At 39.8% G+C, this 24,418-nt stretch overlaps 1 protein-coding gene across 1 annotated transcript in view; it reads left to right on the plus strand.

The window, feature by feature from the left end:
* The window catches only part of LOC122559852 (solute carrier organic anion transporter family member 3A1-like), a 322,868-nt gene that overhangs the window by 207,325 nt on the left and 91,125 nt on the right, over positions 1 to 24,418 (plus strand). Inside the window, exon 3 of the mRNA XM_087998848.1 lies at positions 17,975 to 18,073. Coding sequence (XP_087854974.1) covers positions 17,975 to 18,073 — 99 coding nt within the window. The remainder of the gene's footprint in view (positions 1 to 17,974; positions 18,074 to 24,418) is intronic.

Raw genomic sequence — 24,418 nt, forward strand, 5'->3', positions numbered from 1 at the left:
CGAAAGCAGAGCATCCCCAGGAATACTGCTGCAAGCCAAATATGACATGAAGGGAAGGTGCATGATTTATATGGGAAAAAGTATCGCCGTTTTTCGTAAAAGCAAAAATCCTCTTTAGATTTGCGAAAACATGTACTAATGTAGCTCTTTCGTAAAAGTGAAATTGTGTAAAGCAAATGTTCGAAAAGCAGTGGATACCTGTAATTGCTGGCCCAACCAGTGAATGTGTTATGAGTGAATAAAAATGCCTAAATGGACCTAGGTATCCTATTGATAAGCTGTTGAAGGCTAATGTACATGAGCAGCAAGCTATTAGCAAGGGGATTTGGGTGCAGGAGTAATGATACCTTGCTTTATTTGTATAGGAGCTTGGTCAATCCATATCTGTGGATACAGTCTCCTCATCTCATGAAGGATATTATTGCCAGAAAGCCACAAATTCAATAGGTGGTAAAGTGGCTCAGTGGTTAGTACTGCTGTCTCAAAATGCCATGGACCTAGGTTTGATTCTACCCTCAAGAGACTGTCTGTGTGACTTGAGCCCAGGCCTCCCAGTCCAGAGATGTAGACACTCTCACTGTGCCAGACTAGTGATAGTGTGGAACTCAAATTGAACACAGCCATTTTGAGATGGAGCTGTGCCCTGTTGCAGACGGTTGATCTGTAGTTTCTGTCCTTCAGTATAAAGTCAATTGTTATAGTCAACACTGACCCAGAAATTATCTGCCATCTTAATTCGTTAAATGCTCACTTTTGCTTGCATTGTTCAGAGAAAAACAAAACAAGATGGATTTCCATACCTTATATATTGCCCTAGAATTTACAAGGCTTCTCTCAATCTCATTCCAAACTCTTTTCTCTAAAACTGACTCTATCCATCCAGTTGGCATTCTCTGAAATTAAGTCAATACATTTTACCCTACAGTAAGCTTCTGTCCTCAAATTCATGCTATTGCTGACACTGCCTATTTTCATCTCTGTAATATTGCTCAACTTTGGACTTTTTTTAAGCTCACCTGATGATGAAATCTTCATCCATTCCAGATTTGAAGATTTTAATGCAGTCCTGATTGGTGTCCCATATTATTCATCCAAAACTCTGCTGCCCATGTGTTAACCACAACAAGTCCCATTCCACTATCAATCCTGCTTTCACTGATCTGACTTGACTCTTGGTCAACCAACAGCTTCATTTTAAAATTCTTATCCTTATTTTCAAATCCTTCCATTCCCTTATCATCACTATCACTGAAATCTGCTCCAGCTCGATAACCTCAGAGATATCTGCGCTTCACTAAACTTGACCTCTTGCTCCATTTTTGCTGGTAATGCTTTCAGTTGCCTCAGCACCAAGTCCTGGAATTCCTTCCTTGTAACCACCGTCTCTCTATCTTTATTTCCTTCTTAAATTCTCTTCTTAAAACCTAACTCTCTGATCATGCTGAACTAACATCATCTTATGTGGCTTGATGATAATGCTTTGTTTAATTGTGATCCTGTTTCTCTCACACCTTGTGACATTTCATGATATATAAATATGTGTTACTGCTGCCCTATGGAAAGTATAGAGCTATGTCTGTATGTGCACCACATAGGCCTATCACATGACACCAATCAGGTGAGATGAGGCTTTCCGATTTCTTCTGCATTATTTCATTGGATTCAGGGAAAGAAAACAGTCATTGGGTCTAGCTCTGAAACTGCATTGTTGGGGCAGCCTGAGGGGAAAAAAACAAAATTCAGATGGTAGCACCTCTTTGTGTGCAACACAGTTAACCTATGTATTCCAAACTGATGTCTGACAGATTCATGTGATGAGGGCATTATCATGTATGCAGTGCATGTCTATCAGATATGTTGCAAATTGGACAGTTTCTAACATCAATCAGTAGGTAACACTAATTTGATTCCATTTGTACAATGACTGTTGGCATTTGCTGCAATCAGTGTATTTTTCTTCTAACTGATGCATATGGCTTTTTGTTGCGCATGTTCTTTAGTTGGTTTTGGCCTCTCCAAATGTTCAACTCCCTGCGATGGTGTGCAGTCATTGAATAGTGACTGGTGATAGGCTGCAATTATGTTAACTAACAGGTAGTCTGAAGCTGGTGTGTTAATTATATCAGGTACAACACACGACACCAGGTTATAGTCCAACAGGTTTGTTTGAAAGCACAAATGTTCAGAGCCTCACTCCTTCTTCAGGTGCCAGTGAGAAAGTATAGATATCTGAAAAAGGGATGAGGCTCTGAAGGCTTGTGTTTTCAAATAAATGTATTGAACTAAAACCTGGTGTCATGTTATTTTTGACCTTGTCCACCCAGTCCAACACCGGCACCTCCACATCTCAGATAAATTGGCATGATTTGATCACACATTTTCAGGGCTATTGAATTTAGGCGAAAGTGAGGTCTGCAGATGCTGGAGAGAGTGTGTTGCTAGAAAAGCACAGCAGGTCAGGGAACATCTGAGGAGCAGGAAAATCAACATTTCAGGCTGGAGCCCTTCATCAGAAATAAGGCCTAATCAACGTTTTGGGCCTCATTCCTGATGAAGGGCTCTGGCCTGAAACATCAATTCTCCTGCTTCTCAAATGCTGCCTGACCTGCTGTGCTTTTCCAGCACCACTCTCTCGACTATTGAATTTAGGCCCTAAGCGGTGGCACAATAATATGACAATGACTAAGTGGACAGTGTTCCCACATTTGAGTTATAAAGTTGTGGGTTTAAATCCCATTTCTGAAAAAATGTAAGGTAAAATTGTGGGCTAATAAGAACAAAATCACTGCCCCATCAGCCCTCTCAGGAGGTTGTAAAAGATGCTATTATGTTAGAACATTTATTATGCTCCATGTTCATTTCTTGACGATCATTTCCAAGCAAACTATTGATTATTATCACATGCTTTAGCTGTCTGCAAATTGATTTCTGCAATTATGTTCAAAGGCAGCATCAACAGGGAGAAGGAGGCCACTGTCAGTAGGGCCATCACCCAAAGGTTACGATTGTCTCTCGATCCCAGCTCAGAGATGAGCAATGGCAAGTGAGAATTTTGGGGATGGAAATCATGGAGATGAGAGAGTGTGTGTGTGTGCGCAGGAGAGTTGGCAGTAAAAGCAAGGTGGGGTAGCTGTAAGTAGACTCCCTCTTTCCCAATGCCAGTTCCCAAATCAGACACTGGGTGCCCCCCCCCCCCACCCACCCCCAGGAGCACAAAAACAACTGTGCTTCTGTTTGATTGTTGAACTCCTTGCATAGTCATGCCTTCTGACCATTTGTGGATTAATACCAGTAGTGGTGGATGAAGTCTCTTAAGTGTAAATGAATTATGGGGAAGCATGGTCTTATTATAATAGATTAGATTGGATTAATAATGAGAATATGGCTGGGTCCTTCCCACCTGATCCAATGCCCTTGCCCTCTCCCTCTACCTTCCCCCACACAATAACATTTTGTTTTAGGAGAATAAACAAGTTGGTAGATTAGTTGGAAAATGTCTTTTTGCCATTTGTTACTAGTTTGACACTTTTAAAAGAAACTATGTTTGAAACCCAGGACTATGAATTAGTTTTCCAATTCAGTTTAAGTTTGTTTCAGAAGTATTTCTTTGACATTTACTTTCTAGCATTTCTGCAGAAAATTTAACTCATCTTGATCTGAATTTGAAATGCAGTGAAATGACTGCTGTTGAGTTTCAACATTCCCATATCTCACATCTTTTAGTTAACCTATACAGTTCAGTTTTAATTTCACTTCCTCTATCGACCTTCTTAATCCAATTAGAGTTGAAACATTGACTGTCAAGTTTCAGTCTGCGTTATCATATAATTAAAACTTGAGTCATGCTAAAAAAGACAAAATTTGACTACATTTTTGTCTTGCACAAGCAATTTTTCAGCAATATTTAACTTCCGCACAACTAAAATTATAATTATAAATAAAAATGAATTGAAAGTATGCTTGTGTTCGCCGGATGTTGGATTAGTGTTCAAAGCCTGGCCGTTAGAGGTGTTCACCAGACCTGAGTCATTTCTGCCCAGAAGAAGAGGCAAGATTAGAGAAGTAGTAATTCTGCAACTGATCTGCTTTATTTTGTTCCATACTTTTTAGCAGCTGGTTCAAGCACAATGCAACAATAAGTAAAGATGTGGTTAGCTAACTGTTCTCTCAATGTGAGTTTTGAGAAGATTTGTAGCTCGGGTTGACGTTTTAGATATAGGTTTGCTCATTGAGCTGAAAGGTTCATTTTCAGACGTTTCGTTACCTTACTAGGTAACATCTTCAGTGGACCTCATGCGAAGCAATGCTGAAAATTCCTGCTTTCTATTTATATATTTGGGTTTCTTTGGGTTGGTGATGTCATTTCCTGTGGTGGAAATGGCATCATGGTAGCCCATAAACCCACCAACACACTAAAACAGCAGCTAATGAATTTGAAAGACCCTATACAGATAATGAGCAAAACTAACGTCATTTACAAAATACCGTGCAAGGACTTTAACAAACACTACATTGGACAAACAGGCAGAAAACTAGTCACCAGGATACATGAACACCAACTAGCCACAAAATGACATGACCCTCTCTCACTAGTATCTTCACATATGGATGAGGAAGGATACCATTTTGCCTGGGGCAATACATCCATCCTTTGACAAGCCAAACAAAGACATACATGAGAATTCCTAGAAGCATGGCATTGCAACCGGAACTCTATCAAAAATACAATCGAGTTAGACCCCATCTACCACCCCCTGAGAAAAGGAACAGGAAGTTACTTCACCACAGGAAATGACATCACCAACCCAAAGGAATCCAAACATATAAATAGAAAGCAGGAATTTTCAGCATTGCTTCACATGAGGTCCACTGAAGATGTTACCTAGTAAGGTAACGAAACGTCGAGAAATTAACCTTTCAGCTCAGCGAGCAATCTTACATCCATGATCGCTCAATCCTGGGGTAAGGTGTGATGCAAACAGACTTTAATTTTAATAGAGTTTAATAAACCTATCGAGATGTAAACCTACATGAACCATATATTTATTCAATATTTTATTTATTAATATGTAATAAATATTTTTAAATTACATTCATGAAATATGGGCTTTGCTGGCTGGAATAGCATTTTCTGCCCATCTCCAGTTATCCTTGAGGAATGGATTGAAGCATTCAAGAAGCATGTGCCCCCTCCACCTTGTGCCTTTCATCAAAGTTGTTTTAGAAAGAAGGCTTTCTCCCTCTTTCATACCTTCCACTGCACATCTTAAAGTGACAATGAAGTTGGTTTGAGACCCTTAAATGGGTATTAATTTGGACTTCAATTGGCCTACATGTGGGCAGGTTACTGGATGCCTCACCCAACTCCCAAATTATGGGTGTAGTTAGCGGTAGATGGGAAGGAAATAGGCTAGCTTTCAACATATGTTGTGTGCCCCTGATCAAAATCATGTTCACTTGGGAGACACTAAAATCCAACCCTTTATCTATTACTGCAGCAAGACTATGGGTTTCAAAGCACTTCAGGATAAGATCCAGAATAGCACATATGGTTTCTCAGCGCTGTCACTCTGTCTTAGAACTTTTACAGCTGAAGTTAAGGCGGTTCAGTTTTATTCCCATTTCAGAACAATCAGCAAGGGAGAAACTTAGTTCACTCGAGAACTTACAAAAGGAAGAATCTGTAGTGGATGTTCACAGGCAAATACTGAAAGCACTTGTGTTACATTGCTTTGTACGTTATTTTTATATAAGTATTAAAAGAATTGGAAAAACCAGTCCACGACTGTAAAAATAGCACCGATAGGAATACAGTGGGAGTCTGTTCCGTAGTGGCATGGGAATCCCACCAAATGCAATTCTTATGCTTGTGCACTAGAGAAAAATGGGGTTTGGGCCTTTTTTGTGGGATTGAAGGACACAGAAGATCTAGTGAGGATACATTTCAACACATCTCTGCCTTCTTCTAATTTTTCAGTGGCCAATGTCAGTTGTGCAGGCTGTCAGTGGTGAATAGGCAGATAAGATAAAAAGTTGAATACTGGATACAAAAGGGAACCTTACAGAGCAAAGCCTTCTGAAAAGTTGATGACATTGCTACACAGAGCAATGTCACTTTTGCAGAGTTTGACTAAACCGCTCTAATGTGGCAAGCTTTCCTGCGATACCATTTCACCCCAATTTCACCAATTTCTTCCTGGGAATCCTATCTTCAGTGTTTACATTAAATCAAAAATTAAATTAAACAAATTACAGACCAGTGGTTAGCTCAAGAGTAGGGTGGATCTTCTGTGGTAGGTAGAAGTCTTGTTCTCCCAGATATATGTCCTAAAATATAGTGACTATAAATTCCAAACCTGAAAACAGAGACTTCCCAAGCTATTACCAGCTCCACAACACTTCCAAAGGGCACACGGTTGGTGCTGGAGGTTTCCCACTTCTGGTTAATGAAACAACAGATGTAGGTGGAAGTGAATGACTGAAATGGCTTAAGTATTTTACAGTAATGACTAACAGCAGCAATAGTGTTTTGTTCAGGCAGAATGTTGGGCAACAGTTAAAATGTTGTAAATAATTACTCTGTTAGGTTTAGTGGGTTCAGAAAGAAAATCTATCGAGTCAAAACTGTGTTTATGGGCATTCAAGGAAACTGGGAGTCTGTTGGGAGAGGGAGAAAAAGAGGCAGCATGTTAAAGGGGGATGGAGAAATATTTAATTGTTGAACTTGGCATCTTTAGCTCTTGAGTAAATAGATGGGACCCTTTCTGTCAGAGTTTACTGGGTACATGTTATAACATGGTTTGTTTTCAATTCATTTGAGTAATGCCTTGAAGACTAGTAAATTTATAATCTTGAAGTTTACTTCCATTGTGCAGATGAACTCTGGCTTTTGCAGTCAAATGTTATCTTTTAACACTGACTTAATTCTCTGTGCTCATTCCTGGGGGGTGTTCAGTGATATCAAGCCTTGTCTGCCACATGTCGTCCTGGTAAACTGAGATTTTAAATGTATAATTTTGGTCAATGAATTAATGTGGCAAGTTAAAAATGATATGTTCAGGATATGAATGCCATTATGAAAACCATGACCCTTGTACTGTGCCATAAAATAACTTGTTTAAACAGAACAGTAAGAATTACAATATGCACATATAACTGGTTAGAGTGTTGGAAATGCTGCCAGGATTGAAGAGTTGATCAACATGGCTGGGACTTCAATTGATTTTCCTCTCGAATGCATCATTGGGTAACGTAGCAGACTAAAGCACAGCACCTGCTGATTAATATCCCTGCATGATTTGGTTTCAAAAATACTTAGCCTAAAAGCTAAAATGGGAATCTACATTTAGCTGTAACTTGAATATCGGAATGAATTACTATCTAGCACATTCTTTCATATACTCATCAATAATTTCACACCAAACTTGTAGCTGTAACAAGGTTATAAAAACAATATTAGTCAAATGATTCATGTAAAATATTGGCTTTGAAGTGACCAGTACAACTGTCAAACTGATATGTGAATTATGTACAATGTATGGATCTTGAATGCAATGGCCATCATAATGGGCACCTACTAAGTAAGTCATTTTTTGCATTGCTGAAAATGCAGGTTCATGTTAAGTATTCTTCCAACAATGATAATAACATTTCAATCTCTCACCAAAGTGGGTATTCTTGTGTGATTCTTAACAAATGATATTGGCAGGCCAGCTGAGGAAAATATGGCTTGATCACATTCTTATTGATCAGTCACCAAAAGTTTACATTTCTAAAGTAGTCTCCATATACAATGGCATACATTCTGCCTCCTGTAGTACACCTTTATTTGATGCAGCAATGTTCCCTTCTAAAATAAGAAGCTGAGAGGTGGTTAACATGGTATTTAAACATCAGCAGGTGTTAGTTACAGCTCACTAATATACAATATATTTACAGGCATTTCAGTTTCTGGGCTAACATTAAGCTATTTGGTTACAAGAGTAGTGTGTTTCTGTCAGTATGTCATGTTTCAAGTTCCCAAGTTAAGATAGAATCTGAGACCTTTAACATTTCACATCATAGAGTCATAGAGATGTACAGCATGGAAACAGACCCTTCGGTCCAACCTGTCCATGCCGACTAGATATCCCAACCCAATCGAGTCCCACCTGCCAGCCCATATCCCTCCAAACCCTTTCTATTCATATAACCATCCAAATGCCTCTTAAATGTTGCAATCATACCAGCGTCCACCACTTCCTCTGGCAGCTCATTCCATACACCTACCACCCTGTGTAAAAAAGTTGCCCCATAGGTCTCTTTTATACCTTTCTCCTCTCACCGTAAACCTCCGCCCTCTAGTTCTGGACTCCCCGACCCCCCGGAAAAGACTTTGCCTATTTACCCTATCCAAGCCCCTCATAATTTTGTAAACCTCTATAAGGTCACCCCTCAGCCTCCGACGCGCCAGGGAAAACAGCCCCAGCTCTCCCTGTAGCTCAAATCCTCCAACCCTGGCAACATCCTTGGAAATCTTTTCTGAACCCTTTCAAGTTTCACAACATCTTTCCGATAGGAAGAAGAACAGAATTGCATGCAATATTCCAACAGTGGCCTAACATGTTAGGGATATAATATCATGAGCATGTCTCAAAGTTATACTAGCATATTAAAGATGTAATATATCATGCAAAATTTCCAATGTGGATTTTAAAAAGTTGGTGTTAAGCAGAAAAGAAAGACTAACAAGAAAAGGAGCTGAAAAATTTCACCAAATGCATTCTGGATGTGGAGAATCCTCCAGTGTCTTCTGAATGTAAACATCCCCATAATTTCTGATGTAATATGCATCATTGTTCTATAATAGAGAATTGAGATAAGTATCCATGTTATTAAAAAAAACCTTCAAACTACATGCATTCTTTTTAGGGGTCACAAGGAAAGAATAGAGAGCAATCTATTATTGTAACAATTTAAGGAAATGTATTTACAGGTATATGGCACCTTTAATAGATAGATAAAGCTACAGCAGGATTTATATGCAATGAGTACAGTAAATAAATTGTGGATTAATGCATTTAGAAATGATGCACAATCAGAATATTTTCAGGTAGAATATAAGAAGGACTTTTGGATGATTTAATTTCTGAGCAGTGGCAGGTGACAAACAGTGCATTGAAAAGTTCAAATAGGAGATAGCCAAGACATGGAGACAAATTCACTGTCTCCATACTACTGTAGTGACCGAGATGAGAAATGTTGTCAAAGTAAGAAGTGGTAATGATGACAATTATGTACAGCCAAAAACTTGGTTTATAGTTGAATGAGAACAAGATTGAAAGTAGGCTCACTTAGTCCAATACAATTGTTATGTCAGGGATGGAGTCAGTGGTAAGGGTATGGAGTTTGCAGACGGGGCCAAAAATAACGCACCTGATCATTAGTTGTAGAATAGTGTTTTGCCCAAGTTGGGATGCTGATTTGGATTGAGAAAGGTGATGGAGTGCTAGATCTAGGACTCATCAAATCATCAATTGAAGCTGGCCGCATGTTGGTGAAATGTTTCGACAAAATGGAGGAAGAGAAGGGGCTAATGCTTGATTGTAGGGAAGATCTGAGGTGAGAACAGGAGGGTAAGAAGGAAAGTCATAACTAGCATTAATGAGTTGATAAATGAGAGTGTAACAGTCCCTATTAAATGGACAATGGAGGGAAAGGTTTGGAGGAGGATAGTGTAATAGATTCTACCAAAGGATGCAGTGAGGTCAAATAGGATAAAAGATAATGTGCTATAATTATAGTATCTCAGTCACCATTGTCACACAGAGACAGACTTGACTTTATTTAGAGCTGATTCAGTTCTGTAGGAGAAGCAAAGCCTGACTTGTGGAATTCAAAGGATTTTCAATGCAAAATTTGATAAAGAACTGGGAAATGACATCATATTCAAGAACTTTGCAAATAAAGGGGAAGTTAAAGATGGAAGTAGTGGTTTGAAAAGATGGAGGAGTAGGAAAGAAGAAGAAATAATTTTGCAGAGAAGGATGTTGGAATTAGAAGAAATATTTTTTGCCATTTCACCTTGAAAGGTCAGAATTAATAGTCTAAAATAACTGCACAAAGCCCAGTATGTCATCACCAGGTCACCCTTTACTTGTGCACAGTACACAGGCTGTGACCAGCCAGATTGGGGAGATTGATCTGGGGAGATTCTAATCTCCTTGTGATATATTTTTCTTTCCACCTCCCCCCACGCACTACTACCATCAAGCAGTAATGCTCATATTTGTCAGTTTTTTTTCCTTTTTTCTAAGTCTCCTGCTTATATTTATTTTTCTCCCCCCCCCCCACATAGTGCTCTTATTTCTCCTGGTTATTTTTTGTTTGGTTTGTTTTTTCTGGCTGTGGCCAGCCAGCTCAGAGTCAGTCCTCAACTGAGGAGATTCTAATCTCCTAGTTATATATTTTTTCCTTTTCCCACACTACTGCCAAACAGTAATGTTTTTTCTCCGGGTTATATATTTTATTAAACAATATACAGTTTACAAAACAATTAACACCCTCAGCTGTATACAAAAACAGCAATTTTACAAGGGAGAGGAACAACAAACCAGGCCCAAACCTTACCGTTCAATCAGTTTTCAGGGAAATGAGGACAAACCTCAAATCCCATTTTCAATCATTGCAAAACAGTAACAATGACATTTGTACATAATAGTCTAATTACATAAAAAAAACAGCGCATACAATACAGACCCCCAGCAAGCTACCCATCCCTCCCACATTCTGGCCACTCTAAGGCAGCCCGCCCCACACCCGTATCAACTCTCGGTCAGCCCCATGCCCCTTCCAGTTCTTGGTACAGCCTGACACACCTTCCGGCCACCTCTAGGACTGCCTGTCCTGCTTCCCCCCCTCTCTCCGCCCCCCCCCCCAGGATGGCAGCAGTCAGAACAACCTACTCACCTTTTGACTTCCCTGACCACCCTTCGCACCTTCCAGCTATCTCCAGGACATCCAGCCCCGGTACCTACCTGGCGTGACAGCGCTGAGGATGGCCTACCCACCTTCTGGCTCTCAGTCTGCCCCAACGTACCATTGGGCTCTCACTCACCCAGATGCATCATCTGGCCTGTAGACTGCCCTGACACCTTCCAGCCTCCTCTAGCACAGCCCGTCCCCTTCGCTGGGCCAACAGCACATAGGGCAGCCCACAAGCCTTCCGGATATTGGCCTGCCCCTACTCACTTTCTGGCTTTTGGCCGCTCTGACACACCTGCCAACCACCCCTCTTCAGGACAACAGCGCTCAGAACAGTCTACCCACCTTCCAGCTCTCGGGGCAACCGGCATTGGGGTGGCCTACCCAATCTCCAGCTTTTGAGACAGTCTACCAACCTTCAGGTTGACAGGATGGTCTTCCCACCCTCCAGCTCTCAGGGTGACAGCTTTCAGTACAATCTATGAACCTCCCAGCTCACAGTAAGGCCTGCCAGACCCAGGGACACTAAACAGTGCAGGTGATAAACCCAACAAGCAACAAGACAAAATTACCAACAAACCGATTCCTTTCTGGTACAGAGTCCATTACCATAAACAGTTCTCTTCAAAATGTAGAGTCCATTCCCAGAATCAGAGTCCACTCCAGTATACAAAGTGCATTGTCAGAAATGGAGTCCACTCCAAACTGCAGAGTCCACAACTGAGGGCAGAGTCCACTCCTGAACACAGCAAATGCACACCCCACAGCACACAGATCTTCCATTTCCATAGATTCCTGGCCCATCCACAGAGAACTAGACCCACTCACAGGAACACACTACATTGTGAAGGTGCAGTTAACTCACAGGGGTTTGGTCTACTCCCAAAGGCAAGGTCTACTCCCAAACTCCAAGATGCAGCAAGTGCTCACCTCCCAGCATGCACACAGGTGATCAGTCTTTACAGAGGCCTAGTCCAAGGATCAGGTCTACACACAGGAACAGCTCACCTGGAAAGATGTATTTTCTCACAAGGCCTCAGTTCAAACAACACCAAAAAAGTGAAGACACATACAAAAAAAAACGAAGAAAACTAGAGTCCAGAGGCTAAGTGCTGCCACAAAATCAGCATAGTCCCTTTCGCAAAAGTAGTGGAGAGAAAGATTAACACAGAGGCTGCAACTAGCCAGTGAAACAACAATACCCTAATGAGAACTGAATTACACCTAAAACACATTGACTGTGTGGATCAGGCAATTTAGAAATCATTTCTCAATAAAAAAAAAGGAATACCAGTTAAAACTTGGCTGAATAGTTCAGGAATCAGGTTTTTCCCCAAAAAAACACTAGAAACCAACAGCTACAGTAACACACTGGATATGAGCAGCCAGCTTGGAGTCAGTCCTCAACTGAGGAAGATTATAATCTCCTGGTTATATATTTTTTCCTTTTCCCACACTACTGCCTAATAGTAGTGCTTTTCTCCTGGTTATATATATTTTTTCTTTTCTTTTTTTTAAACCCCCACACTACCGCCTAACTGCGGTAGTGCTTATTTTTTTCCCGAGCACCCATGTTGTGTGAGTGAAGTGTGTTCTCCTGGTTATATTGGTCAGCGAGGGCTTTTCTGATTGGCTCAGTTTAACACCCCCAATGAATTACCTTGTAGTCAATGAGGACAACCAAGTCCTAAACAATATAAAGCCATAAAACTGAAGCTGGGGAATCCCTGGACTCAATGGGATAAAACATTCCTGCACACCGCCAAGACCAATGTGAAACAAAGACTTAATAGATATATATGCTTACAACTGAGAACTTGGATAGATACTAATGGGCTACTGGTTACAATGAACTATTATTTTGGTCACCAATGACCAGAGGAATAGCAGAGAACACGAACTGCTTTATAATGGAACACAGTTTTCTAACCTGGAGCTATGTACCCTATAGCATAATGAAATATTGTAATTGTGAGGTTTACTTTAATGTCATATAGCAGATATTTTAATTTTATTTTCAGAAATTAACTGTATTGATAAACTTTATATCTTTGGTGTTTGTTTAAGTAACAGCTAATACACAATTTGATTATTGTTCTTGGTAAACATTAACTAGCACAATCGTGTAACAGGAGAACATTGTTTCTACAGTGCAAATCCTTATGTAGTGACATATTAGCTAGAATCCCCACTTCTGATGAATAAGCAGTTTATAACCTTTAATATAAAACATACGGTGTATAGGTGTCACCTAAAGGAAAGCACTGTATACAGCGTTGTTGATAAAATTACAGTTTATGTTGTTTTATCCTCTTTATAGAACTCCAAAAGGCTATTAATGAAATTGATTCTATTGTAACCGTAAAGCCATTTTCTTGAAATAAAGCACAAAGACAACAAAAGTTACTTAAAACCCAAGACATCATATTAGCCTTTCGCAACCATCAGCGCACCATGACATATCAAGTCACACTAAAATAGCAGGAACCAGGTGCACACCCCCGTATTGAACTTTAAGTGATTTAGCACCCATCAATAATCTTTCTAGGATGGCCAGTTCTTCAAATGCAGCTTAATGTAACTTCAACTGTTAATTTTCCATTCTGGTTGTGTAGATTCAAACTGTACTTCAATAATTGGCATATTTGTATCACATATATATTCTCCATGTGACACATATGCCACATAATATGATTTACATTATTAATGCCTTTATTTAAGTTAATTTCCATTTGGGCATCATTGTACTGCAGGCAACTTTTTGTTAGACCTTCAGGACATCCTGGAGTCACAAATGAGATCAGTATCAATTAGGACAAGTTGTTTGCACATGTGTATCCTGTTTCAACCCCTAATCCATCATCTCCAACAGGTTAAAACTTTTAACTGCCTGTTTTTATTTAATCACCCTGCTCCCATTTTTATCAATTGTGTCTGAAATCACAAGCATAAGCATTCTTCCTTTTGATTGTTCACTTTATGCTGATAAATGTAATGTGTAAATTATTACAGAATTCACATTTGTAATTTATGTGCAGGCTGCTGAAAGGATGATTTACATTGTTAGTTTAATTTCTTATAATGTAACTGTGATGGAGTGTGTTATCTATATTACAGACTTTTGTTTAAAACTTGATTTTCAAGTAATTAATTTGGACGTCTGGTGTGTCCCACCACATGTTGAAAAGCAACAGTGCTCACTAATGACATGTTACGCATACATGGCTCAGTTTCAGTGGAATAAATATATTTTATATGTTCCCGGAGGCAAGTTTTTCAATTCTTAGTTTAAGTATGAAAGAAAAAAGATGTAATTCAGAGTTCAATAAACATCAGATGCTTTCCAAGAAAAAAATTCACACAAAAGTTGTTGTTCGGGCTAACAAACTTTTAGAGTACTGACGTGCAACCAAATCAGCATTTGACAGACAATGAAGGGTTGGGTGCAGCATGAAGCAGTGTGGCTGGCAGGGGCTTTGACTATAATTCATCGTGTGAAGTTTTCAGCTCAAAACATTAAACCAAAAATTCATTGCATCTTTTTTGATATTTATAAACTTAATTGCTGCAATTGCTCACTGTAACTCATAAAAGGTACAATGGCACACTTATAAAAAGTGCAGGAAGAAAGGGGGTATTTGTCACAGTGATCTGGCCAATTCTTATCTCTCAGCCCACATTGCTAAAGACATATTATCTTATGTTTTGTTGCCATTTGTGATACCGCCCTGTGTGGAACTTGACTGCTGTGTTTCCTAATCTCAAATCAATGGCTACACTTCAAAGGTACTTCATGGACTGTGAAGAACTTTGGAAAGCACTGTGGTCATGAAAAGTGCTTGTTACGTACAAATGTCTTCTTTCTTTCTGCTATGGTTTGGTGAAGAAATAGCAGAATAGTGGGAACACCTCTGGGGAAATTCTACACCATGGGGACAGCCTCAATGGCTACTCATAGTAAAAGAGAAGATTTATTGAAATTTTGAGAAGATATTGCAACACTATCAGTTTTTCCTTTGGATTTTCAGCATCTACAATGTACTGCTTTCGCTACCTTGATACTCTTCTGGTTAAAAATATTTTTTCTCTAATGCCCAGTCTGTATCCATTATGAACAAGCAGAAAATATATTTAATTCCTTAACCACTCAAAATCTTCCACAATCTTAAACAATTCAACTAGCTTTTCTTCACAATAAGTATTGTATTGATTAAAAGATCTGTAAGTTGACATACTAATACAACATCAGATTTTCAATAGTATAAACTTGTCTTAATTTGTTTCATGGAAAGTGAAGAAAAAAAAGCAAGTGGTAGAAATCTGAGATAAAAGCTGGAAATTCACATTAGGATAATCAGCATTAAGAGACAATATGGAGATGTGAAAATGTCATTTGATGCAATTTGAGAGAAGGCCACTTTTGGAAAGCTATATTTGATGCTGTTTCATGCACAATGCTGGATAACAGAGAACTGGTTCAGCTCTATGCTCTATCAAATGTAGGTGACATTGATGAGCTGTAAGTTAGGAATGTCAGTTTGATATTCACCCGACCTTGGCTAAGAATCCAGGAAGCAACATCGCACAGCAATACGACATATATATTACGACCAATCGGAATGGATTAGTACCTGATTACTTTGCTAATAATAACATTTCCAGCAAACATCTTTCCTGAAGTGATACATGGTAAAATCTTGATTTTGACAAAAATAGTAAACATTTGTAATGAGTGTTGTCATGTTCTGATAATTTTCTGTTAACCACTTTGCCACATGAATTTTCTGATTGTGTTAGAAAACATCCTGACTTTAAGTAATGAAAACCAATTGAAAATAAGGAACAGCTCAGGCAACAACAATAACTAGGAAAAATAATTAAGTTTCTGTACTGCAGCTATTCATAGAAATGGTAACAGATGTCTTTTGAGACTTCAAGTGGTGTTAACATCTCAACTTGTTTTTCACAGATTGGTTTCAACTAGACCCATGCTTCACACATATAGCTTATATTATACAATGAATAAATTATATACCAACCCGCCTAACTGACATATGCCAAAAAATGAATTGATATCTACGAAGGGTGATTCAACTTTAGTTCAGTAAAACAAATCTGATAGACAAATTAGATGCTTCAAGTTAAACTTAGGAATGTACAAGTTAGAAACAAATGTAAGCCTCCATTCAATAAGATCACAGCTGACTTAATTGTGCCCTTAACCCACCTACCTATCACCTAAATGCTTATTAGTCAAGAAAGAACTATTCTTACTAATTTTAGTAAAGAAGTAGCCGGCATGAGTAAGATGTATTACTAAGTTTACAGATAGCACTAAAAATTGGAATAACTATAGGATGTGATAGGATGGGCAGAGGGAAACAGTTTCCTCTGGTAGGAGAGCAGAGAATATAGAAAAAATGACCTTGAAATTAGAGTGGGTCAATACAGTGATGATGTTTCACACAAAGGAGAATGGAAATCTGGAACTGTCTCTGAAAACAAAGTAGTTGATGCTCGGCCTTTGAAAATCATAACTGACTTTGAACGATTTTTGTTAGCTAAAGGGTGCTAAAGGATGTTGGAGCAAGGAGAGTAAATGAAGTTTATGCAGATTCATCACAATGTAGTTAAATGCCGAACTGGGTCAAGTGGCTGAAAGGCCTATAATTGATCCTATATTTCTTCCTATCCCCTTTTCATCTCTGTTTGCTGCTTTTCAAAAAATGTCACTTTTTGTAAAACATCATGAACATTTAGTGAAAGTTGATTTTGTCAAAGCAATGCTAATTTTATTAACAATTAATTTATGCAACGTTTTGCAACCGCCACAGTGCAATCAGCAAATTTTTCACGCCAAGTCAAACATCGAGTTAATGAGCTTAATAAAATGGATTGCTATTGCAGGCTCACTCGCCCATCTGTGTCATTGTTGTTTCTTGCAGTAAACCAGGCTTGGGTATTGGGGGTGGTCTTAAATTGGAAATGATTTTGCAAAGTGGCTTCTGACAATCTATCTATGGGCCAAAGACTGAGTGATATCCATTCTGACTGCAAATAATCGCACGGGTAATTTTGTCATCTGCAAATGTTTTATGACATTCTAAAGAGCACAAACAGAAAGACTACTGGAAGTAGTTGTCTCAGGATTTTGTCCTAAATACCTTTAGGCCATACTCTAACAAGTATCAATTCTGGCCTGTTGCCCTAGAGGGTACAAGACTCATATCTGGCTTCACCACACAAGTTGTCAAGGGGCACTTGTTTCTTACTCTTCAGAGATTTGCATTTATATCGTGCCTTTCACCACAGTGCATCCTAAAGCCAATTAATATGTTTTAAAATGTAAGACACAAGATTTAAAGGGGGACTTCCTCTATTTGTTGAATCCCGCCCTGCTCTCGTAACACACTGCAGGAAGCTACATTGCCCTTGGAGCTGTTGGCCAATCTGATTTGTCAGCAGCTTCAACAGTCCAGACAATGCCCAAGCTCCACAGTGGACACTGCCCTGACTAAAGAAAAAAGCTAGAAGAGGAGAATGGTTCCCCAAGATGGTAGCTCTCAGGGTTTTTAAGAGTCAGTAAGATTTCCAGAACTCATTGGAGTGTGGGCAGATTCTGTTGGACAGATAGCATGGAAGGATTGGGGTGGCATCTTGGAAAGGGTCGCCCTTGATGAATACAAAGTACCCCTCCCCCAAATCGCCCCCCCACTTTTATCTCAGCCCGCTTGGCACACCAGCCTCATTCCTGAAGAAGGGCTTATACCCGAAATGTCGATTCTCCTGCTCCTCGGATGCTACATGGCCTGCTGCGCTTTTCCAGCACCACACTTTTCAACTCTGGTCTCCAGCATCTGCAGTCCTCACTTTCTCCTATGGAATTGGAAGAGTTGTTTTTGAAAATGTGTCGTAATATCATACTGAGAACTCTCTCTAAAACTGTACTGGCTCTAAAAGTAATTGTTGTTTTGATCAGTAATAACTTCTATTTTCTTTTACCCTTGAACAGGTGTCTTGTTCACTACCATGTTGTTTGGCCCTGCGTTTGGTTTTATGTTGGGTTCCTTGTTTACAACAATTTATGTGGATGCCATCTTCATTGACACAGGTTAGTCTTAAACATTGTGATGCGAAATAATGCATTATGAACTGTGATGTAAAGAATGAATCGTTTGTAGAGTTTTGCTGCTATTTGAATTCATCAAAAAGTAAACATGCATTGGTTAACTGTCAGGACGCATCTCCCATTGGTAAAATCAAACACAGGTTACATGTCAGAGAGAGAGGATCAGCACTCTGAACAGCCAGAATGCTAAAACCAAAACAGACCAGAGAAAAGCTGAGCTGGGAGAACTGGCCACTCGCCTTTCAATGTACAAATGCTGTTAGCTATAATCAAATTGGCCCTGATACCCATACAAACCAGACACCCCAGAACCTCTGCATTTATGACCACTCTCAAGAAAAAAAACCAAAGACAGAATCACTTCATGAAAGGAGCAGCATCGTAACACCTACCCCCTTAAAACAAGTCACCAAAGATGGCTTCATTGTAAACCCCCTAATCTTACACTGTTAGTGCACTACAACACATATAATTACATTGACTATAAACATGCAAACTAAATTCTATTAAAGTCTATCTTACTCCTGCCACCAAAGCCTCTGTTTCTTATCCAAGTCTCGACAATGCGTCGGCAGTCACGTTTTCTCGACCTGCCAATTTTCAAATTGAATGGCTGCAGCAACAAGCTCCACCAAAACAGTCTGGAACTTTGTCCTTAAATTTCTCCTCAAATTTCAATGGGTTATGATCAATGTATATAATTGTCTCAGATACATTACTGGACATAAACATTGAAATGCTGTAATACAAACATCAAGCTCAAAGTCCCCTTCTCAACTGTCAAATATTTCTGCTGATGAATGTTCAATTTTCTGGAGAAATACATGATAGCTCTTTCTGTTTTCTCATCCTCCCGTAAGAGCACAGCATCAACACCCACATCACTCGAATTGATAACCACCTTGAATCAAAGCAACAGTCTTTGTAACTGCACTGACTTTGAGATAGTCCACACACAACCATTGGCTACCATCTGGTTTTAGCAGCATTACCATGGGTGAGTTCCAGTCACTGTAACTCACTTTGATTATGTCACCTTAGAGCATGCATTTAATCTCCTTTTGAACCTGTTCCAACTTTAGAGGGTTATGTCTACAAGGATGTTGCTTAATTGGAACAGTATTTCCTATATCTACATAATGCATAATTAAGTAAGTACTTTCCAGCTTATATCCACATCTCTTCCCATGTGATTGCAATAATTCTTTTAGGTCATTTTGATTTTCCTCTGGAAGATCATAGAGTCGTAGAGATGTACAGTATGGAAACAGACCCTTCGGTCCAACCCGCCCATGCTGACCAGATATCCCAACTCAATCTAGTCCCACCTGCCAGCACCTGGCCCATATCCCTCCAAACCCTTCCTATTCATATACCCATCCAAATGCTTCTTATCCCAATTTTTGACAACTTCCTCATTGTCCAATTTAATCCCTCCCCCCCCTTAATTTGAGACATGTCCAATTTAGAATCCTCTGCACTTGGCTCTTCACTCTGTGTTGTAACCAATAACACAGTCTCCTTTTACTTTCCTTTCCTGTCAAAATACCTTTTGAACATATTCACATGACACACTTTATGAGATTTAGATTAGATTAGATTACTTGCAGTATGGAAACAGGCCCTTCGGCCCAACAAGTCCACACTGACCCGCCGAAGCGCAACCCACCCATACCCCTACATTTACCCCTTCTTACTTAACACTACGGGCAATTTAGCATGGCCAATTCACCTGACCTGCACATCTTTTGTGACTGTAGGAGGAAACCGGAGCACCCGGAGGAAACCCACGCAGACACAGGGAGAATGTGCAAACTCCACACAGTCAGTCGCCTGAGTCGGGAATTGAACCCGGGTCTCTGGCGCTGTGAGGCAGCAGTGCTAACCACTGTGCCACCGTGCCGCCCACGGTGTCTGGAGTCCTTATCAAACAGTTCACCTCTCTCAATCTCCTTTTGACTTGATAAAGTCCACTAAACCTTACTTTTAAAGGTTCACCTATTAGTGGAAGTAATACTAACACTTTATCTCCAAAACCAAAATTGCAAGTTTTTGATTTCTTGTCTGCTTCCTGTTTCAGTGTTTGCTGTGATACTTCTAAATGCTGTCTAGCTCTATGTAATAATTCCTGAAAATTTGACACATAGCCCAAATACGTGGTCTCTGAATTCTGACTAACCAAATTCTCCTTAATCAATTTTAGTGGTCCTCTCACTTCATGCCCAAAAAGCTAATTCAAACAGACTGAATTTGGTTGATTCCTTTGGTGCATTTCTGTTGACAAAAAGTACAAATGGAATTTCGTTATCCCAATCACTGGATAGTCTTGTCGATAGGCCCTCAACATTGTCTTTAATGTCTGATGCCACGTTTCTAGTCCTCCCTGCAATTCTAGATGGTGTGCAATAGATTTGAATTGTTTTATTCCTAAGCTGTCCATAATTTCCTTGAATAACTTTGATGTAGAGTTTGACTCTTGATCTGATTGTATCTCTGTGGGTGGTCCATATCTCGTGAAAAATTTGAGTTACTCCTCTACAACCCTTTTAGCTGTGACACTGTGTAATGGAATGGCCTCTGGAAACCTAGTGGACACATCCATTATTGTTAACAAATACTGATTCCCACTTTTTGTTGTAGGTAGGGGTCCTATGCAATCAATTAAGACTCTTGAAAAAGGCTCCTCAAATGCAGGAATAAGTATTAAAGGTGTGGGTTTTATTACTGCCTGTGGTTTTCCAATTGCCTGAAATGAATGACATATCTGGCAAAGTTCAACTCCATCCTTGTGAAATCCAGGCCAGTAAAACATTTTTTGTATTTTAGCTTGAGTTTTTCTTACCCCTAAATGACCTTCTACTGGTAGTTCATGTGCTACCCACAACACCTCCTTTCTATAACTCACTGGCAATATGACTTGATGAACTTTTGCCCATTTCTCATCTGGCTGAACATATGATGGTCTCCATTTTCTCATTAAGACGTAATTTTTAAAATCGTAGCATTCAGGGATACATTCGGATTCTACCTCTGTGTATGTTTTTTGATACAATTGGTTTAGTTTCTCATCTTTCTGCTGTAACTCAGTTAATCTCTCTGAACTCTGCTTTGTCATCTGTTTGCTCCTGGTTTGTCTCCACGATTTGATCAAACAGGGTTTCTGATAATTCCACTTCAACTTTCTTATCTGTACTCTTTGATCTCTCCTGTTTCGGCTGGTGACTTTGGGACCTCATTACCACACAGCCTGGACAAACCTTAGGGTATGTGTTCTCCAATACCTCAAGTTGCCTGAGATTCCACTGGCTTTTCAATTGAAGTAGACAGCTCTCCTACCTGTGAACCAGCTATATCATTAGCAAGCACAAATTGTATTCCTGGAGTTGAGACTGTCCAGTACTCCTAGCATGACTTCTCCACTCTTCACTGAACACCCTAACCTCACTCTACATAGAGTCATAGAGACGTACAGCATGGAAACAGACCCTTCGGTCCAACCCGTCCATGCCGACCAGATATCCCAACCCAATCTAGTCCCACCTGCCAGCCCATATCCCTCCATACCATTCCTATTCATATACCCATCCAAATGCCTCTTAAATGTTGCAATCGTACCAGTGTCCACCACTTCCTCTGGCAGCTCATTCCATACCCGTACCACCCTCTATGTGAAAAAGTTGCCCCTTAGGTCTCCTTTATATCTTTCCCCTCTCACTCTAAACCTATGCCCTCTAGTTCTGTACCATCGTCTGTGTGAAAAAGTTACCCCTTAGGTCTCTTTTATATCTTTTCCCTCTCACCCTAAACCTATGCTCTCTAGTTCTGGACTCACCCACCCCAGGGAAAAGACTTTGCCTATTTACCCTATCCATGCCCTTAAAATTTTGTAAACCTCTATAAGGCCACCCCTCAGCCTCCGACGCTTCAGGGAAAACAGCCCCAGCCTGTTCAGCCTCTCCCTATAGCTCAAATCCTCCAACCCTGGCAACATCCTTGTAAATCTTTTCTGAACCCTTTCAAGTTTCACAACATCTTTCCGATAGGAAGGAGACCAGAATTGCATGCAATATTCCAACAGTGGCCTAACCAATGTCCTGTACAGCCGCAACATGACCTCCCTATTCCTGTACTCAATACTCTGACCAATAAAGGAAAGCATATCAAATGCCTTCTTCACTTTCCTATCTACCTGCGACTCCACTTTCAAGGAGCTATGAACCTGCACTCCAAGGTCTCTTTGTTCAGCAACACTCCCTAAGACCTTACCATTAAGTGTATAAGTCGTACTAAGATTTGCTTTCCCAAAATGCAACACCTCGCATTTATCTGAATTAAACTGCATCTGCCACTTCTCAGCCCACTGGCTCATCTGGTCCAAATCCTGTTGTAATCTGAGGTAACCCTCTTCACTGTCATAATTGAGCACTTCTTGTCTCACTATGAATTCCCATTATCAGCACTTTTTCTGGCAAAAGTCCCTTAGCGGTACATATCTCCTCATCTTTCAACATTAAAGATTGAGAGGATCCTGTATCTTTTAATATTGTAACCTCTTACCTGTTCCACCTGGCCTATGAGAGTAAACTTTACCTTTGCAGGTATATGGTTTAAGAAGATCTGGCACTTCCTCCGTAACCAACCTCTGACCAGGTTGTACATTCTGGTGCAGCTTCCTAGCCTCCACTGTGTTTATAATTACCACTCCTACAAAATTCACTGGCTTATCCTGTTTTCCTGCACCTGACTTCCCAGTGTTTCTTCTAACCCGCCAACACTGTGATTTCATGTGACCTACTTTATTGCAGTAAAAAAAAACCACCGGAGCTTTTTAACTTCTCTTTCCCTTACAAGGGTTTCCTTTTTACCCTGTGGTAAGTTATCCTTATGATCTTCACCAAGATCTACCTTTCCCTTTCCACATGAGGATTTCTTTTTTCCCCAATTTCTATCCCTCACGGATTTAAACTGATGTTGAAAGCCAAACTTTGATTTATGAACCAATTCATAATCATCAGCCATTTCAGCTGCTAATTGTGTCATTTTAACTCTCTGCTCTTCTACACGAGGTCTCACTACCTCAGGAAGTGAAGTTTCAACTACTTCAAAATAATTGTCTCCGTCAGAGCGTTTGCTCTATTTTTAATGCCCTTTCCACTAATCAAAATTATTTTGCTTGATCCTTTCAAACTCAAAGTAGGTTTGACCAGGGTTCCTCCTTAGATTCCTCAAAAGTTGTCTGTAGGATTCTGGCACAGGCTCACATGCACTTAAGATGGCTTTCTTCACCTGTCCATATTTCCCAGATACCCCCTCTGATAGTGATGCAAATCCCTCACTAGCTGTACCTACAAGTTTTGTTTGGATCAACAAAACCCACTTGGTTATTGGCCACTTCATTTGTTTAGCCAAGTTCTCAAATGAGGTGAAAAAGGCTTCTCCATGCGTCTCATCAAGTTTAAGTAATGCTTGAATATATTAAACAGATCCTCACTAGGCCTTTAGCTACCATAGGTTTGCTCATCATCACTTTCTTCCTGACTAAGCTTATCTTCAGTCTTCATCTCCATCCTTTTAAGCTGACTTTTCTGTCTAAGTGCCAATTGCTGAAATTCCAGCTCTCTCTCTTTCCTCTCTCTCCTTTTCTCCCTCTTCTCTCTTTCTCTCTTTCTGTTTTTCTCTGCTAAAGCAATTTGTTCTCTTTCCCTTTCCTCTGTTTTTAATCAAATGTCAAACAACGTAATTCCTTCTTTTTTTTTTAACTCAAGCAGCTTCATTTTCAATCGAATTTTAGACATCTCCAAAGATTCTGATGTTGTTTCCAGCAGGTTTAAATGCTGAGCTATCACTCTAATCATTTCTCTTTTTCTTATGGATGAAGGTAGCTCCAACTCCAGCTTGACTGCCAATTCCAACCTTATTCACCTTTTGTAAAGTCCCCAGAGTCACTTCTTCCACTCCCAGAAAACTCTTAGTGATTGAAAGACCCAAGCATTGTTTGAACTAACTGAATCCAAAACCTGGAACAAACGTCACTAACATCTACCACTCGCTGCCTTTGAGTCCAGCAACCCTAATCCCAAATTGGAACTATTGAATAAATCCTGCAAAGAGCCCTCAAACTGTTATGGCCAAACCCCCTCAAAACATTTCTAGAAGGTAGCCCAGACCCTAAATTTTCTAGGTGTTTTAAGCAGGTGTAAAGTATATATACCAGCAGTGATGCAGCAGAATATTTATACATGAACAACAGAATATAGAATAGCATAACTTAACTGAAAACCTAATCGACTCTATTGCAGCGTAATGGTGCTGTTCCAAATACTTGCA

This window comes from Chiloscyllium plagiosum, unplaced genomic scaffold, assembly GCF_037043375.1.
Source record: "Chiloscyllium plagiosum isolate Xiang-an unplaced genomic scaffold, Cpla_swu_hap1 HiC_scaffold_2, whole genome shotgun sequence".
Taxonomy (NCBI): Eukaryota; Metazoa; Chordata; class Chondrichthyes; order Orectolobiformes; family Hemiscylliidae; genus Chiloscyllium; species Chiloscyllium plagiosum.